Below are 16,548 nucleotides of genomic sequence, written 5' to 3'. Positions count from 1 at the left end.
TTAAAAATCTTGTTGAGAAAATCTTCCGACTTGGTCGCATTAGCTAATGGGGACCCAAGTAAGGTTAAGCTGTCAGGAGCAATGATTTTGTAGCCTTCCAACTTTTGTGGCTTATTGTTTAAGAAACATAAATCTGTTTTATTTATGTTGAGTATCAGACCGATAGCTTGGGAATTGATTTCCAGGTGTTTTAAGGCGCTTAGTACATTAGCTAAGGGGCCACAGATAGTCCCATCGTCTAAATACCATAGATTAAGATTTGGGTTGAAATTTTGTTTAATTTGGTAGATGAGGTGATGGATTCCAAAACAAAAAGAGGTCCTAATGAATCCCCTTGTTGGATGCCCTCTTGGGATAAAATCTGATAAGATCCATATGTCAAAGGCGTCTGAAAACCATATGAGGATTCAATAAATTTAGAATAACAGGGAAAAGATTCATAGAAGAATTTTAATAATGAGGTACGATGTAGGCTATTGAAGGCATTTTTGAAATCTAGTTTACATATTACAGAATCAGGTGGTGGGTTTTCTAATTAAATTCTTAAGGTATGAACCGCTATTTCACAGCCACCCTTGATCCCAAAATCTAGTTGATAAGAATTTAAAATGTTAAAAGCATCATGTTTGATGTGTTCTATTATGATTTTGGCTATTAATCTTCTGAAAAAAGAGCCTACTGCATGGGACGGGTACCACCATCTGGCTTAGATAAGGCAATTAGACGTGCACCAAAAAGGATTTGGTGAGTTTGTATTGGAATATCATTATTTATTATGTTATTACAAAAAGTTGTTAAAACCTTGATGACAGAACTATGGGAAGGATTTTTTGAATTAATTAAGTATTGAAAATATGAGGGTCTGAAACCATCAAGACCACCTGCTGAGTTTTTATTGAAAGAATTGATGGCATTGACTATTTCATCACTGCTAAAAATTACAGTCTGGTATTGGAGAGATGGGTTGATTATTTGTAGAAGCTTCAGGATGTATTGTATCAATAGTTGTAATGTTTCTTCATTGATAGGAGAAAGATGGTTATCTTAGGATATAAGTTTAATTGCACCACCTATGGTCACCTTGATCTATTTTATTTGATATTATTTTGCATTTGTGTGTTATATCACCTACTTGCTTTTTAACATTATGATTGTAGTTAATCATTTGAATAGTGTCAAAATTTTCAATGTTTGATTTCATTTGTTCATGTAATGGGGTCTCTTTGTTAGCGGGGACGTATAGACATTTGTGAGAGAAGGTTAATAAGTCTTCCCATGATTTTAAACAATTTAAGTTATCATTAACTTTTATGATAAGTTTAATAACAAAATTTGAAATTAGGTTTCTAGATTTATTTGGTAGATGTGTTAAAGTGGGTCCTTATTTCCATTCAAAAAATCTTTCAAGAAAATCTGTGTTAATAGGGGGAGGATGAGGCTCAACAATATTTAATAATGGTTTAAGTATTGTTGGTTGGAGATTTTTGAGAGGAAGGACATGTTGACCCTTTGTAACTATGTTTGTATAAAAGATTGCCCTTTGTCACTTTAATTAGTTTAGCACAGATGTTACAAATTGTTGACATTGTTTTATTTTATTATTTTTTAACATTAAAATATTTTTATTATAAAAATTTAAATTTCTTAGCAAAACTATGTATATAGGATTATAAATATTTAAATTGATGTTACAAAATTGCTTGTTACAAGTTTGAGGGTATGTGTAATGTGCAAGAAAACTATGAGAGGTTATGTTTGTAATTTTGATCTTGCACGTCTAGGCAATGATGGGCCAAAGAGATCGTAATGATTTTCGCGTTTGTCGGCAAGTAATTGGATTAATTTTATGAATGATAAAAATAATTAAAATTAAAAAATTAATATTTTCGTTTCATGGATAGACATAGGTTTCTCGCACATCACACATACCCTCAAACTTGTAACAAGCAATTTTGTAACATCAATTTAAATATTCATAATCCTATATACATAGTTTTGCTAAGAAATTTTAATTTTTATAATAAAAATATTCTTATGTTAAAAAATAATAAAATAAAATAAAAATGTCAACAATTTGTAACATATGTGCTAAACTAATTAAAGTGACAAAGGGCAATCTTTTATATAAACATAGTTATAAAGGGTCAACATGTCCTTCCTCTCAAAAATCTCCAACCAATGAAATTATAACAATACCCTTACCCTTATTAAATATTATTGAGCCTCATCCTCCCGCTATTAACACAGATTTTCTTGAAATATTTTTTGAATGGGAAAAAGGACCCACTTTAACACATCTACCAAATAAATCTAGAAACCTAATTTCAAATTTTGTTATTTAACTTATCGCAAAAGTTAATGATAACTTAAATTGTTTAAAATCATGGGAAGACTTATTAACCTTCTCTCACAAATGTCTTATACGTCCCCGCTAACAAAGAGACCCCATTATTACATGAACAAATAAAATCAAACATTGAAAATTTTGACACTATTCAAATGATAGACTACAATCATAATGATTAAAAAGCAAGTAGATGATATAACGCACAAATGCAAAATAATATCAAATAAAATTACCCTTAGTCAAGTTTTTAGACTAAAAATATTGAATTAAGCTTCTAAGTTGATTCTAAACTTGAAGATTGACAAGAATATTTCTGGATAAAAATATGGCTGCTCTGTTTTATAGTTGACTAAAGATAGGTGGTTTAACAACACTAGTAGGAATGTACCGATATTTTTCATTGGATCGGTTCTGATCGGGTCTATTTTATTTATTATTTTTTTCGATATATTTAAGTTTTCGATATTTAAGAAAATGCATTTATTGAAATTAAGAATATTCTTATATAATTTGAGAAGTGATAAATTTTATATAAAAAAAAACTAAATGTATAATTAATTAGTAATGTATTAATTATAAGAGGATATTTATGGTCTTAAAAACTCAATGACATTAATACCTAGACTGACGATTTATTCATTAAAATGCATTTTTAAGCGTCGTTAAAAGCAAATCAGCTGGACCCGCCATTTTGGTAACACCTATAGTAATTATTTTCATGTTAAAAACTACTATTTATATTTATAACTTGCTTCCTTATTATCTCTCGATGATCCGGTAATTCTTTAATAAAGTTTGCATCAGATATAGGAATAAATTAGACTCTCGTTTAAAATTTTAATAATGATCAGTGTAACCAAGATGGCGTCTCCAGCTGATTTGCATTGATGTACACTTTTAATGAACGAATCGCCAGTCTAGGTATTGTATATGTCATTGTAAAAACTAAATTAATAATTTTTTCAACCATGATAGTAGATGGGATAGATATACTTTCTACTTTCTATCATCAAAATAAAGTTTTTGGAACAAAAAAAATTAGATTTATACCACATTTTGTACTATATATTTATATATAATTTTACATATATGAATATAATCGAATAAATAGCCCTAAAAATACTAGGTTAATTAAAATATAGAATATGTAAAGCGAGCAAAATTAGATTAGCGATATCGGTTATTTGGCCGAATATGAATATAATATCCGCAATATCGTTTCGGATTATCATCCTAAAGGTGGTATCGGTACACCCGTAATTAGATATCCGAATAAGTGATATTTTTATAAATTAATTTTTTTTTTTATCATATAGAATTTTCGATTAAAATGAAACAAAAATCTTATTCGAAAAAGTAGATTCTGAAACCCTTTTAGAATACTGAAACATAATAATGTAACTCCGAATCTTAGAAAAATGTTACAATCTTGGATGTCACTTCAACTCACGGATGATAAGACATGTGATAAATGTTCGAAGAAAAGTCGGAACAGCTGATAAGTCAAATGACGCATTTATAGACCCTGATATTCATCATACCGAAGAGAACCCGGCTATTGGGGGAATCTCCAATAAAAAAAAGAAAAGATTGACAGAAAAAAAGATATACAATTTAAAAAAAAAGCTCTAAATGAGATTGAGCCAGTTACTATCGATAAAGATGAGCATATTCTTAGCAATATTTTTTTTAAAAAATTACCACTCTTATCTAAAACTTTTAAATATATAAATTTTGACGATATTACCAGAAAATTGGACAGTGTCCAAAATAATGAATGAATAGTAATACAACAAAATTACATGGCAAGACAAGCTAATGAGGCCTGATGTTAAAATCGGTTTTTCAAAATTTGCAAGCATTTGCCCAAAAAAAATTGCATACTCGTTGGAGGTTGTGGTACACATATTATATGTGTTTGCAGCCACCACCAAAATTTTAAATTGATAATCATCGGTATTTAAGCCTAAAATATTAATATTAAAATCTAAAGATTCCATAATCAATTTATTATCATTGGTTCATATTTATCCAATCAAAATGTATAACATATTTACGTATTAATATACATCAGAGTTGTTAAAAGATACTTTTTAAGTGGATCTAGATACAGATACAACGTCTAAAATAATATCTAGATACAGATTATTTAATCAAAAATCTATCTAGATACAGGATCTAGATCCTTTAACAACTCTGATATACATATACAAACAACATCCAAAAATCCATCAACAAAAGAACATCTGATCTTCTTCTTTACATTAATCCTCAAAAAAAAAACTCAAATTCAAAAGATCCCTTTTGATTGACATTTCATATATAATGATATAACAAAAATACATAGCTACAAAACTACAACAATTAGATCAAATTTACCCAATTAAATCAAAGAAGATATGTTGCCCTTTAAAACATACAAACATATTTTACCCTTAATTAATTTGTAATCGGCTTCAACCATTCTGTTATATGGTCAAGTGTGATATGTTATTTTTAGTTACAAGATGAATAATCCTTTAAATTATATCAAAGAGTTCAAAAAAACCATTAAAAACTGATTAATATCTATTTTCTAAACATTTTATCGATTTTTGAGAATAAATATGGCCACTTCCCAGCCCAATTTTTTTTATTATAAATACAAAGGAAGAGTTTAGTAATATCAACTAAATTTTTTTAAAAAAAAATTTGAAGGTCGTATTATTTCCAAAAAAAATCTTTTTTAGTCATTATATATTTAAATAAAATGGTGGGTAATTTTGAAATTAAATTTTATTTACAATTATGTAGTTTTGTAAGATATGATTAATTGAATCAAGGCAGATAAAGGTAAAAAATACGTCATTTTTTGCCGCTTTGAATGCCAATAACTTCAAAAATATAAATGTTAGGAGGCTAAAATTTTGGCTGTTTCTTAGTTACACTGACCTTTCCTTGCTTATCAAATTTTAAAAAATATCGAAGGGGGGGGGGTCGCCGAATCGTGGTTGATTGTGTCATGGAATGACCCAAATTTTAAATGAAGTTCATATAAAACAGGATTTGTCTTCGAATATTATATTATCGTCTGCGTTCTTATTTCTTTCAATTTTCTAAATATTCCCTTTTCTAGGATTCCAAGTAAAGTTGTTTATTATATATAATATTCAGTAAAAAGCGAAGAATAAACAAAAGTAATGAAAAGCCTTTGCTAACGCCAAACGATAATTTTACCAATTTTTCGCGAGGCCATTTAAAAGGCGTTATTGGCGCTTGCAACGCGGAAACGCTCCATTTGTTCGCACTATAAATATCAATATGCGAATTTAGGGTTTATAACTACTATCATTGTTATTATGATATGGACGTTGTTCGAAAATCTCGACAAAATAAGGAACGATATCAAATCTAGTGATCTGCATCTCTGCATCGGGCCAAATTTTTCAAGCCCGAACCCGATATTTATTTAAATATAGGAAATTAATTTTTTTATAATTACATAAAATAGAAAACATAATGTTATGTAGAGTTTAGTTTCGAATGAATTAAATCTAAAATTTTCTATTTTACATAAAAAAAAATTCGATACAAAATTATTGATAAATTTAAGATATATTTAATAAAATTTCCAAGGTCCGACCCGACCCGGGCCCGACCCGAACCCGATTATTTTAAATGGAATTAGGCCCGAACCCGGCCCGAAACCCGTTCGAGCCGGGCCTAACTTTGCAGATCTCTAATCAAATCTGCGTCTCGAGATTTTCGCGTTTTTTAGATTATAGGAAAAGAAAGGGTTGACTTTATATTTCGATCGACCAAAAAAAAAAAGGTTTTTACGTATTCAAGTTTTTATTTATTATTATTATATATTTTTTTTTGTGGTTAGTGGTTTTTAATTTATTATTTTTTGGATTATTTTGTGATTATGAATACACCAATGACATGTGTAATAATACCTAGACTGACGATGCATTCGTAATAATGCACCTGAAAGCGTCGTTGAAATGCGAATCAGCTGAAACTGCCATTTTGGTAACCCATATGGTAATTATTCTCATGTTATAGAAACTATTATTATATTTTCTAATTTTTTTTTTTTAAATTTAAAACAACAAAATACATATTATCCTAATTTTTATGATCCAGATTGATGTTATTCGAAAATATGTTCATTTTAAAAAAAGAATGGGTAGCCAAAATGGCGTCCACAGCTGTTTTTTTTATTGATGTACACTTTTAATTAATGTATCTTCGGTCTAGGTATTATTATATGTCATTGGAATACACAGATAAAAATCCGTTTAAATCAAGTTATATCCATTTTTTTTAAATTATTATATCGAAGGCATTTCATATCCGTCTACAATTCCCAACACGCCATAAATACTGCCAAATTGTTGCGATTGCAAATCAAACTATCTAATTACCACAAAATCCGCGACAAGGTACTCGCGTTTTTCGAATTCGAATTCGCGTCTTTATATTTCTCTTTTCCTATTCATCTTTCGTTCTCGTTGTTGGCTTAGGAATTTCTAGGGATTAGCGATTTGGCCCTGCATTCATATTTAGCACGAATATCTGTACTGAAGTATTATTTTTAAAAAAAATGCTTACTCCAAATTTTTAGTAAACGCGTTATGTTTCGAACGTTGCCTTGTTTACAGCTGATTCAGTTTTTAAAAAAAGTTAATTTCAAGAAAAAATTCATACTACCATTGTTTATTTATCGAATTCGCTATTTATTTTTATAATCGGAAACGCATATTTTTGTATCAACGCGTCGCGACATGTGTTATTTAAATTTTATCGTAGCGTTATTATTATAACGCTTCCATATTTATAAATTTTTACCTAGACTTAATTTTGTAAAAAATACGTTGCTTTAAATAACGCAACGCTTGAAGATAACGCGTTTACTATAAATGCAACCCTAACTTAAACTTTTATACCCGCGAATTTTGTGCTAACCGTGAATGCAGGGTTAGATAACGTTTGATTTAAAGGGGAAAATGGACACTACCAGTTAAACGAACTCGAAAATCAGAATGGGTTTTAAACGCGCCCGAAAGCGGCAACGTTATAGACACTATATATAGTCGACCAATAGGAATCGGGCATGCTTTTTAAAAAAAAAAAATCATACATTTTTTTTATTTACTTATTAACCATAATTCAAAAAAGTTAAAAATCATGGCCATATTATGTCAATCTCAGCCTACGCTTCAAATTTTGCTAGCGAACAACGAATACGTGAGCGCCTTCGACCTGGTGTCGTCATCGAGGGACGTGCTAAGCAAGGAACTCAAAGGAGTCAGAAGTTTTAGGTAACGAAAGCTTTACCTTATATCAGAGACCTGCAGGTACGGCCCTAAGCCCTGCCGGTGTACACGGGCTGAGCCGTATTTTAATTTTTTTTAAATATATTCGGGCCGGGCCTGAAATTTTTTTTATTAGAAAGAACCCGGGTTAGACCGGGTTTGTAAATATAAAACTCGGGTTAAGCTGTAAAAATCCGGGCCGGGCCGTACAAATGGTACCTTTGCAGGTCTCTGCTCTACGTACATTTCTGGGTTTATTATAGTAGAAATTTTTGCCGAGTTTCCCATTTGGTTGTTATGTAAAATACTTTTTATTTATAGAGACACACTATCCAATCGTAGGTTTTTTTTAAAAAATAAGTATTTAATAACTACAGTGGAACTTTTTTGTCTATTATCTTACCTCTCTCCCTATTCATATTAATCATAATAATTATTGATAGCACGGGTTGAACTCTTTAGCCACCCATATCTTCACTAATTGTTCTACTGATCTTAGCAATCTTAAGTCTAAAAATTTATCCATCCATCCTTTTAAAAATTCTCTTATTTTTTTTATAGGTATCTGGATGCTCAGCTGCTCGAGATCGAAAATCTAATATTTCGAATGCTGTGGGCAGATTACACGTCTATCATAACCCGTCACTTCTGCGATAAAGATAAATCTTTGAATATAAACCCCTCAACCAACCCTAACCAGATCAAAGGTTTTTCCGCCAAAATGGAGAACAAACTATCCTCCTTGCTCACAAAGTCTCTCGATTTGAATCAAAATTACTCTCTGACTCGCTCGAAAGACATCACGCAGAACTTTCAAAGTTTCGAAGAAGTTTTGAAGGTCGGAGAATGGGAAAATTTGTTGGTCGAGCTGAGTTCTGTAGTTTTGGGATTGTTGTATCTCCGAAACCTATCTTTCATCGAGTACCTCAAAGAAGAAAGTTGTTCCCATATCGATAACATCATAGCTGGCGTGAGTTTTCCTTTAAATTTTTAATGTAACTTACTCAACCCGGTAATTGGATCCCATTGAGATGTGATATTATTATAATCACAAAAAAGGTTGTTTGGAAGTTAATAAATTTACCTTCTCAAAAGACTCTCCATTTAGGAGCACCCAGGGGGAGGCATTGAAGACGATTTTGGTAGACCGATATCATCGTTATAATTAGAATTTATCTGGACCCATTTATTTTTCGCGTATCTGGCTCCATTCAAAAAGAGAGAAAATGTTTTCTCCTATCGAGCTAATTGATCAAAAGATTGTGCCACACTAGCCCAGTTCGGCATAAACTGATTTAATCCATTTTTTTGATCCCAAAATTTTGATTTCCAATAATTATTTTTTAATAAAATAGGATACCAGATTAGCTGAAGAGGGGAGAGGGGGGGGCGGGGGGCAATATAAGATAAGTTGGAATGGGTTTAATATAAATCTTATAAAAAAAATATGATTAAATTATTAAGGCCTTTAAATGTATGAGTGTTGTTAAACGGCTCGATTTGAGCAGATGTTCAAAAACGGCTGACTCAACATTATAGCCAGGAAAACATTGCCTGAGCGTCGGGATTTCGCCAACAGATGTTCGATCCTATGTGTTATCTATGAGCAAAATATTTAGGCTGGCACAATATTCTTTTGGATAAAATATTGAGTTAGCCTTTTTATAAAAATTAGATCGAATTGAGCCTTTTAACAATCCTAAAATGTGTATATAATTGGAGCTTCATATTATTGAAATATATATGTTAAAAAATTATCTACGTTTAGATATTCCTTTTTTTAAAATTGATTTTCTCATAACTCTTACCACTTTGGATCATTTTTTTTAAACTCTCTTAACATAAAATTTAATGTAAATATTCGTCATCTATATCAAAATAAATATACATGTTTTTTTTTATAAATGTGAAAATATCTTAAATCTTTAAACACGTTTATAACTATGAAATAATGGCAAATTCGTTTGCGGCTATATTTATCATTTTTCTATTTTTTGGGGTTTTTTTGAGCTGGGCCGGGCCACATCTAGAAATTATCTTATATGTGCCGGGGTTGGGCAAAAAAAGATTTCAATGCCATCTTTATATGATTTTTGATATTATAACCACTCCCCAAAATTAATAAAATACTGGGTCTGGCTGAGTAACCTTAGTAAAAAAAAGTAATTGAAGCCATACCGGATAGGGCCATAAAAATTTTCTGGGTGTGCCAGGCAACCACTAAATTCCCACTCAGCCCGGTCCAGAGAATTTTGCCATTTGCCGACCTTCGCTATCCATTATAGCCTTATATTACTTATCTCGAGATATTTAAAAAAATATATAAATTACGTATACATTTTCTCTTCTTCAAAGAAAGCTCATTTCCATAAGTAACTGGGAGTGTAGGGGGGATACTTTTTAATAATAAATAAAATATATTATCATCTTACAAAAATGTTATAATGTGAAGTGGGTTGGGTTTGACTTAATCGATTTATGATGGAATTTTTACTATATTTTTAAAAAAAAAGCAATTGAAATCTACAATTCACCACTGCATTTCTAAACCGTCAACTAATAACTCATCCTTCAATCAAAATCATTCAAATTACGAATACGATAACGCTGGTCACACCCTTATCGAAAATTTTCCGAACCTGACATTAAACGCGCTCGTTACTTTTTTCCGAAACGTATTTTGCCTATTAACGCGACACATCTCGAACGTCAAGGTTACTCCCATATTTTTTTTATTACTTTTAATCGGGTTTTAGAGTATCCGAACAAGACGGAACGAAAACCCGGATCAAATATATTTAAAACCGGAGCGAACCGTTATAACGACTGAATCCATAGCCGGAGTTTAACCGAACCGTAACCCGTTATACATCACGGTTCTGGACCCTGTTTAGAAATGATGTAGTGGTCTCTCATTGAAGGGAATTTTCTAAATCCTCGGCATATCGATTAATTATTAGAGTTTGAAAGAAAAAAGATTTTTTTTTATTTGCCCAAAATGTTGAGCAAAAAAAAATCTTTTGTAGAATCGTAAAAATTTAAGAATTTTATTTTAAGGCTGTGTCCTAAATATAAAAAAAATATAGAATAAATAATTTTATTAATTTTGAAGGAAAAAAAATAACATAAGCTATTTTTAGTGTAAAAATAAAATAGTGGTCTAAATCATTTTTCGTCATTTTACAAAAAATTTATTAATTTTGGATAATTTTTATGAAAAAAACTAGTAATTTTTGTATTTTATTCTCGTTTTTTTTTGTTTGTTTTCGTTTTATTTCTTTATTTTTTTCGTTTTATTACGTAAAACATAATAATGGAAGATATATCTCATGTTTCATAATTTTATTAATTTGCCAAAATTTATAAATTTTGAGGTTTTTATTTTCAAAACATTTAGGACACACAAGCCTAAAGAAAGTAAAAAATTTATATAAAATTATTTTTTTTAGCTATTCGCGTTTTTGATATCGATTCTCCTCTTCGCCTCCTCCTCGAACGCGTCCAACTCGCAACACGTCTTCTGGAATACGATTCGCGACAAAATAAACGAATCGTTTACCGATTGGCATAACCTGATATTTCATAAATATTCGTAATGTAGATGATGATACATTTTTTTTTGTGTAATATGAGATTAGAAAGAAAGAAAGAAAAATTTTTTTTTTGGACATATAAAGTCCTTTCATTATAGAAATGTTCTCTTAAAAACAATGGGCAGTCGCTTGATATATCGGAGTTTTCCCTTAGGATAGAAAAGGTATATCGGCAAGATTTAAATCTCCCGCCATTTTGATCTTTGATCTACGGCCACGGAAATTCGTTTTTCTTTTAAAAATGAAAAACATTGGTGGATACAATTTAGTGCCGTTAAGCGGCTCGATTAGCCCCGATATTTTAGCCAAAAAAAATATTGCGCAAGCCCTGGAGATTTTATTCGTAGATGGCAAAAAGGTTTTGTCATCCTTTAACGACATCTAGTGCATAATATTATTTTGGCTTACGTCTTAAAATTTAAAATTGACCAAATGGGGCAGTTTAGCAACGCTCATTAGAAATAATTCCAGTAATCAAGCTTCGTGCCGAAATAACTTGAACCATTGAAATAAAAATAATTATAATTTGGGTTTGATCCCCTTAAAGGGTAAATCATCTCCGTATATTCTAATTCATCACGAAATCGTAATTTAGTTAATAATCGTAATTTTAATTCTTTCTCTCTCTCTCTCTTTCGGTTGCCCCGCTAATGGTGGAAAACAAAAACGTTACGTAACGATTCCCTCTCCAACCGTAGCCAAAAAGATTTTAACAGAGCCTCCAACAAACTGAATAACGTTTTGAGGGATATCGACAAATATTTGGAGGACGAGAGCGTTAAATTATTGGAGAAATGGAGCCTCTCTTTCGTACGATATAAATTAACATTTAATATGATGTTAGATAGAAATAAATAGAGATTGATAGAAAGATTGATAGACAGATAGATAGATTGATAATTAGATAGAGGTCAACGGTCCAGACCGAAAACGGGTAGGACCTGATCGATTTTAACCGTTCTTTGCATTCGGTCAAGACCGTTATAAATATTTTCAAAATGCGAAATATTTTTATAAATTTATAATCTCTGAGAATTTTGAGCAATTTTCCTTTATATAAATATTCTTGTCCGCGATTATATTTTGTAGAATATAAATTTAAATGTGATATTTATAATTAATCATAATTTAATATTAAATATTTTTGGCGATCGCTTAATAATTTTTTATTAATAAAATTTAGATTTAAAATGGAACATAATAAAAAATGTATCTTATTTGTGATTATTCCTTCAGTCAAATACAGAATCGAGATTGGTTAATTTTTTTTTAATGACCAAGTATCCTTATTATCATCTTGATTTTAAACCTGTCGTTTGCTCTACCATTAAATAAACCTATAAAATTTACAATACATTGTGCCAAAATGACTGGGTAAAGAGATGCGCCTTGATGGAATTAGGAGGATCAAGACCTAGAGAAAGGTCCAAGATGACTTTGGCAAATTTCATAGCGGCGGATACGAGAAGCGTGAATCTTACAAATATCGATGCTCAGGACCGTCAAAAATGGGAAAGAAAAATCAGAGGCAAAACTGGCCTACCTGGGTAGAAATCGCCAAAAAACGAAGAAGAAGAAGACATTGACCAAAACATTAGCTCCACAAAAGTGGTTACTTAATAGTGATGCATCTGGAGAATAGTATTGTTAAACGGCTTTTTTAGCCAGAAAAATATTTCCTAAGCCTCGAGATTTCTGTAATATATGTCTAGAACCTTTGTTCCTTCTATGAGCAAAATCTTCAGGTCTCACGTAATATTTTTCTGGATGTAGTATTGAGTTAGCCGTTTTTAAAAAATTGGCACAAAACAAACCGTTTAACAACACTACTGGAGAAGAATTCCAAAAAAAAGTAAGAAAAAAATATTACAAATGCATCTATAGAAGGAAGAAGGAAGAAAAAAAAACAGAAAATAATAAAATAAGAGGAAATCAAATTTTAAAAAAAAAGGTTAAGTAAAATGAAACATTTCGATAGTTTTTATCCCGGCTCTTAATGGATATTATGAAAGACCAATCTGTCCACTTTTGTTATCGGGTTTTTGGTCCTGTCAGTTTATTTTATTGTCGGTCTTCGGTCTTCTCCCCTATTTTTTGTTTAGTTGGAGTCATTAACACGGTAAGTCGGATCTGAAAGAGAAAGAAAAAAAAATGTTTAATATCGAATCATCATAAGCGATGCTGCTGATTTTGTTTTATACACGAATGGTATTTTTTTTTTTAAATATATAAAAAAAAACAAATATTATTTCTTCGGGATATGTCCTAAATCATTTTCGAAAAATTTTAAAACTTTAAAAAGTTTTTTAAAAAATTTTTTATATTTAAAATAGCCTAACTATTTATTCGTTTAAAAAATTTTTCGAAAGTTTTGTGAATTCGATATTTTAGGGACACATTCTAACAAAAAAAAATAGGTTTATAAATTGTATTTATTATGGCACTGGTTGCCAAGTAAGAATGTAAAGAATTGTAACTTTATTAAAATCGTGGCGGTAAGTGGTAACGTCTAATGGAGGGTCTAAAATGTCACCGTCTCCTCGACGGTGTTTAAAAACCACCTAAAGAGATTGATGTCAGGATGGGCATCCGGTTGTTTAGAAGAGCGGAAAACTGGCCAACCCGGGTAAACCCTGGAAATCGCCATTAAACGGAGAAGAAAAGAACAGGTAATTACAAAAATTAAGACCATTGATTAGATTTTATTTTATTAACAAACGTGAAAAGTTAATAATAAATTGCGTTTTTTTTTTAAATATGACTTATTTATGCCAATTTTTAAACCAAATTTAAAACCTTTTTTTTACAGAATCCGGTATTTATTACCAACCTATTTAACGACCAAGACGAAGCGGATCAAATCAAACGCCCCGAGGAAAATTTATCTAATCATAATCGCGGCGCGCTGGGAGAAGAGAACGCGCTCCTGAACGCATTTCAATCCTTTCACACCCTATACACAATTTCTCGCGAATTTTTCGGGACCACGGATTTCAATTTATCCCGACTCGTCTCACAAAATCCCGCTTTGTTGAGTCCCGAAAGTGAGGGACACCATAGTGAAGAAAACTTGGGTGTTCGCGGGAAGCGTGGAATACCTAATCGCATACCGCTTCCCGAATGCGAGAACATTGACGTGAAGGATCGCGTATTTATCGCCGATATTCCTCCCTCTAATCCTTCCTTATATCCCGACGACAAAAATCCCTTCGATGGGCCCGAGGAAGCGGAGGATGACGTTATCGAAAACGAAAGCGGCGTCGCCCTAACCGCTTCCTCTTTATCGATAAATGACACGTCTTGCTTCAACGGCGACATAAGTCACGGTAGTAATTACGATAACGCCATTCGCGAAGAGGACAATGATAGCAAAGGGGTTGGCGGCAAGGTTCTCAATGGGTACCTCAACAACGGAAAGGACATAGTATATCGGAAGAGCGCTTTATCGGACGAACAGGGCCAGATTTTTCTGAACGTTTTACGTAAACTAGTATCCCAAACGCTAAATTTTTACGCGCAAAGAGCCAAACGCGATTTACAGTAATTAATGTGATACAATACAAACCGGGGTTGTTTGGGAAGGGGCCGGAATAATCGATTGATTTTTAAAAAATCCGATAATCGATATAGATTTTTTTTTAAAAAAAATTAATAATCAGAACCGATCCAAATATTTTTTTGTTGTAAATTGATCGTAAAAATTTATAGATGTATTTTCAATTTTTGATCGAATTTTTTTTTTTTTGATTGATATAGATCAATATTATCGGCGGAGAAATGGAAGCCGTTCGATTTCCCCAAGAGATTCGGTTCCATTTTCGAAAATTTTATCACGCACAGCGGTATATTATAAAACAATTTATATATAAATGTAGCGTTCCATAACGAAACAAAATGGAGATTCAACTTGAATTTGTATATGACGATAGGGTAATACAATAGCGTTTTTTAAACGGCTCATTTGGGCCTATTAGCCAGAAATAAAGATTTCGCTAATAGATGTCCATCACAATAATGCCCGTCCATCTTATTTAACAAACTTCGTAGGCTTGCGTAATATTTTTTTTGTTAGTCATTTTTAAAAATGGCTTCAAATCGAACCGTTTAACACCATTAGGTACACGCTAACTAAAAATTACTCCGCCCCCGAAGATATGGGCTCTTCTTTAATATCCCCAAAATTTTACGTTTTTATTTAGTGTATAATACCTTATTAACTGCGCATGCCTGAAGTTTGTTGATAGATGACCAATGACATATAATAATACCTTAGACCGACAATGCATTCATTAAAAGTGTACATCAATGAAAAACAGCTGGCGACGCCATTTTGGTTACCCGTATCATTATTAAGAAATTTTAAACGAGAAGCCAATTTATTCCTATTCATAAAATTAGGATAATATATATTTGTTTGTTTTTTAATTTTAAAAAAATATTAGAAAATATATAGTAGTTTTTAACATGAGAATAATTTACTATATGGGTTACCAAGAATGGCGGCTCCAGCTGATTTGCATTCAACGGCGCTTTCAAATGCATTATTATGTACGCGTCGTCAGTTTAGGTATTATTATATGTCATTTGTAGATGGCATAAAAGGTTTGGACAGATCCCTTTAATTTTAAATATCTCGAGGTTTTTATATTTTAATCATTTTTTTTAAAGTTCTTTGGCGTAATTTATTGAGAAATGAAATATTAGTAGAAATTGGTATATTTATTTAAATACCTCGCCTTTTAAGAGCTATGGACCTGCCAGCCCCTGTCGTAATATCAATTTTCGTGAAACAGGGGGTTAAAGCACCAAATTTTTACTACGAAAATGTTTTATCTTCCCACATATTTATACTAGATCCGGTAGATATGTTTGTACACATGTCTAGAGAAAGAAAAAAATTTGATTGACATTATTGGCATTTTTTTAGACATAGACGCGAGTTAGTAGTCTTGCTTATTTAATTATCCTATTTATTTATATATATATATATTTTATTAACAGCTTCCGACTTACTAATAACAGACTTCGTTCAAACTAAAAGTATATATAATATATTTATATATATTTTTTTAGAATATGTCCTAAATCCAGTTTAAAAATTCGCAAAAATAAAAAAAAACTTTCAGAAGTTTTTTAAATTTTTATCTTACAATTATTTTTTATTTTCGCTGAAGTTTTCTAATGTTTACCGATTAGATTTTCGATATTTAGGACACGACTCTTTTTTTTTAATATAATTTTATTTAATTTGAAAGACCTGGCCTCGTTTCATTTTATGGTAAGCGGGGAAATGAGGCGGAGACGCTGT

At 31.2% G+C, this 16,548-nt stretch overlaps 1 protein-coding gene across 4 annotated transcripts in view; it reads left to right on the top strand.

Annotated features, from left to right (window-relative positions):
• LOC135922853 (vacuolar protein sorting-associated protein 54-like) overlaps nt 1-16,548 on the top strand; it is a 36,216-nt gene that overhangs the window by 7,212 nt on the left and 12,456 nt on the right. For all 4 annotated transcript variants that reach the window (XR_010571053.1, XM_065457345.1, XM_065457346.1 and 1 more), the window contains 9 exons: nt 6,675-6,774; nt 7,511-7,653; nt 8,209-8,617; nt 10,161-10,361; nt 11,097-11,239; nt 11,939-12,050; nt 14,050-14,780; nt 14,997-15,082; nt 16,242-16,280. Coding sequence is in view for 3 of the 4 variants with exons in the window: in XM_065457345.1 (XP_065313417.1) it covers nt 6,675-6,774; nt 7,511-7,653; nt 8,209-8,617; nt 10,161-10,361; nt 11,097-11,239; nt 11,939-12,050; nt 14,050-14,780; nt 14,997-15,082; nt 16,242-16,280 (1,964 nt within the window). In the remaining variant the exon portion in view is untranslated. The remainder of the gene's footprint in view (nt 1-6,674; nt 6,775-7,510; nt 7,654-8,208; nt 8,618-10,160; nt 10,362-11,096; nt 11,240-11,938; nt 12,051-14,049; nt 14,781-14,996; nt 15,083-16,241; nt 16,281-16,548) is intronic.

The sequence above is a fragment of the Gordionus sp. m RMFG-2023 genome, chromosome 1 (genome assembly GCF_954871325.1).
Source record: "Gordionus sp. m RMFG-2023 chromosome 1, tfGorSpeb1-WG-v2, whole genome shotgun sequence".
NCBI classification, from domain to species: domain Eukaryota; kingdom Metazoa; phylum Nematomorpha; class Gordioida; order Chordodea; family Parachordodidae; genus Gordionus; species Gordionus sp. m RMFG-2023.
This window is presented reverse-complemented; position numbering and strand designations above follow the sequence as displayed.